Source organism: Aplysia californica, unplaced genomic scaffold (assembly GCF_000002075.1).
Source record: "Aplysia californica isolate F4 #8 unplaced genomic scaffold, AplCal3.0 scaffold00600, whole genome shotgun sequence".
Taxonomy (NCBI): domain Eukaryota; kingdom Metazoa; phylum Mollusca; class Gastropoda; order Aplysiida; family Aplysiidae; genus Aplysia; species Aplysia californica.
The window spans coordinates 333,705-334,845 of NW_004797870.1; the positions used below are offsets into that span (position 1 = coordinate 333,705).

Below are 1,141 nucleotides of genomic sequence, written 5' to 3' on the forward strand. Positions count from 1 at the left end.
CCCTTCCTTTTATCCCTCCCTCCAAAAAAAATAAAAAAAATAAAACACTCGTTTTCTTTCACCACTCCCGCCAAAATACCCAACCTGCCTGGTCACAGATCGAGGCCCAAGTTCTCAAATTGCTGTGGAAACGAGACACAAGAGAGAAAGACAAGGCTCTGGAAGCGAAACAGTTGCAGATAGAGCAGGCGTATGAATATGAGGTAAAACAATTTATTATTTCATATACGTAATTTAAAAAATAGTCCTAATATATTATATATCTACATTATAGAGCTTACATTTCCATAAATCTGATGAATTTACCTTGCCATTGTGCGTATCGTTTACTTGATGCAGTGGCGTCTGCTTAAACTGAAATCTCCAGGACAGCCGGATTTTCTTCGGTTTTGCAAAGTACTCGGTTTAAATTGGTTCATCGAATAGTGGGGAAAATAACGGTTTTTCATTTACTTTAAGTCAACAGCTGTTTCCTCATTAATTGTGCTCAGTAAAGTGAAATCCGCTGTATTATCTCTACATATTATATTTGTGAACGTTCGTCACTTTGGATGCCTAAAACTTCCGAACCACTTAACTTTCGAATTTTAAAAAATAGCGGTGGTTCAGAATCATTTAAAGGGTGCTCAGTTTTATTGAGGAGTCTGAAGTCACGGTAGTTTAATTTTCCGTTTTTCTTTAGTTTCGTTTAGATCTAATCTTGGGAAAGTTCGTCTTCTCAGACACCATTGTGAACAAGTGAGGCTTCCGATCACAAGCTGTGCGCACTGTTTCCACAATGACTTGATGACCGACGATTCTTTTAAGTCCATTCCTCGAACGTGTACCAAGCTAGTTATTATATTATAACAATGTATTGTGTACACTCATCTGACGGTTTATTGTGCACATTTGGACATTAAATGTTTAGACATTTTTGGTTTAATGTTCGCTTTCTCTCTTTCATTCATTTTTTGTTGTTGAGTTAAGTCTATAATAATGCTAAGATGTTCCGTTTGTTGGAATATTTCATCTTTAAAAAGACTAAACTGGAATAGATATAATATCATCATCATCATCATCATCATCATCTCATCATCATCATCATCCAGTGCCAGATTTGCCACAGACATCGGCGATCATGGTTTTCCATTCATTCCTT

General features: G+C 36.5%; 1 protein-coding gene across 1 annotated transcript in view; it reads left to right on the forward strand.

Annotated features, from left to right (window-relative positions):
- LOC101852045 (myosin-9) overlaps positions 1-1,141 on the forward strand; it is a 45,324-nt gene that overhangs the window by 36,349 nt on the left and 7,834 nt on the right. The window contains exon 4 of the mRNA XM_005107394.3: positions 99-203. Within this exon, the coding sequence (XP_005107451.1) occupies positions 99-203 (105 nt within the window). The remainder of the gene's footprint in view (positions 1-98; positions 204-1,141) is intronic.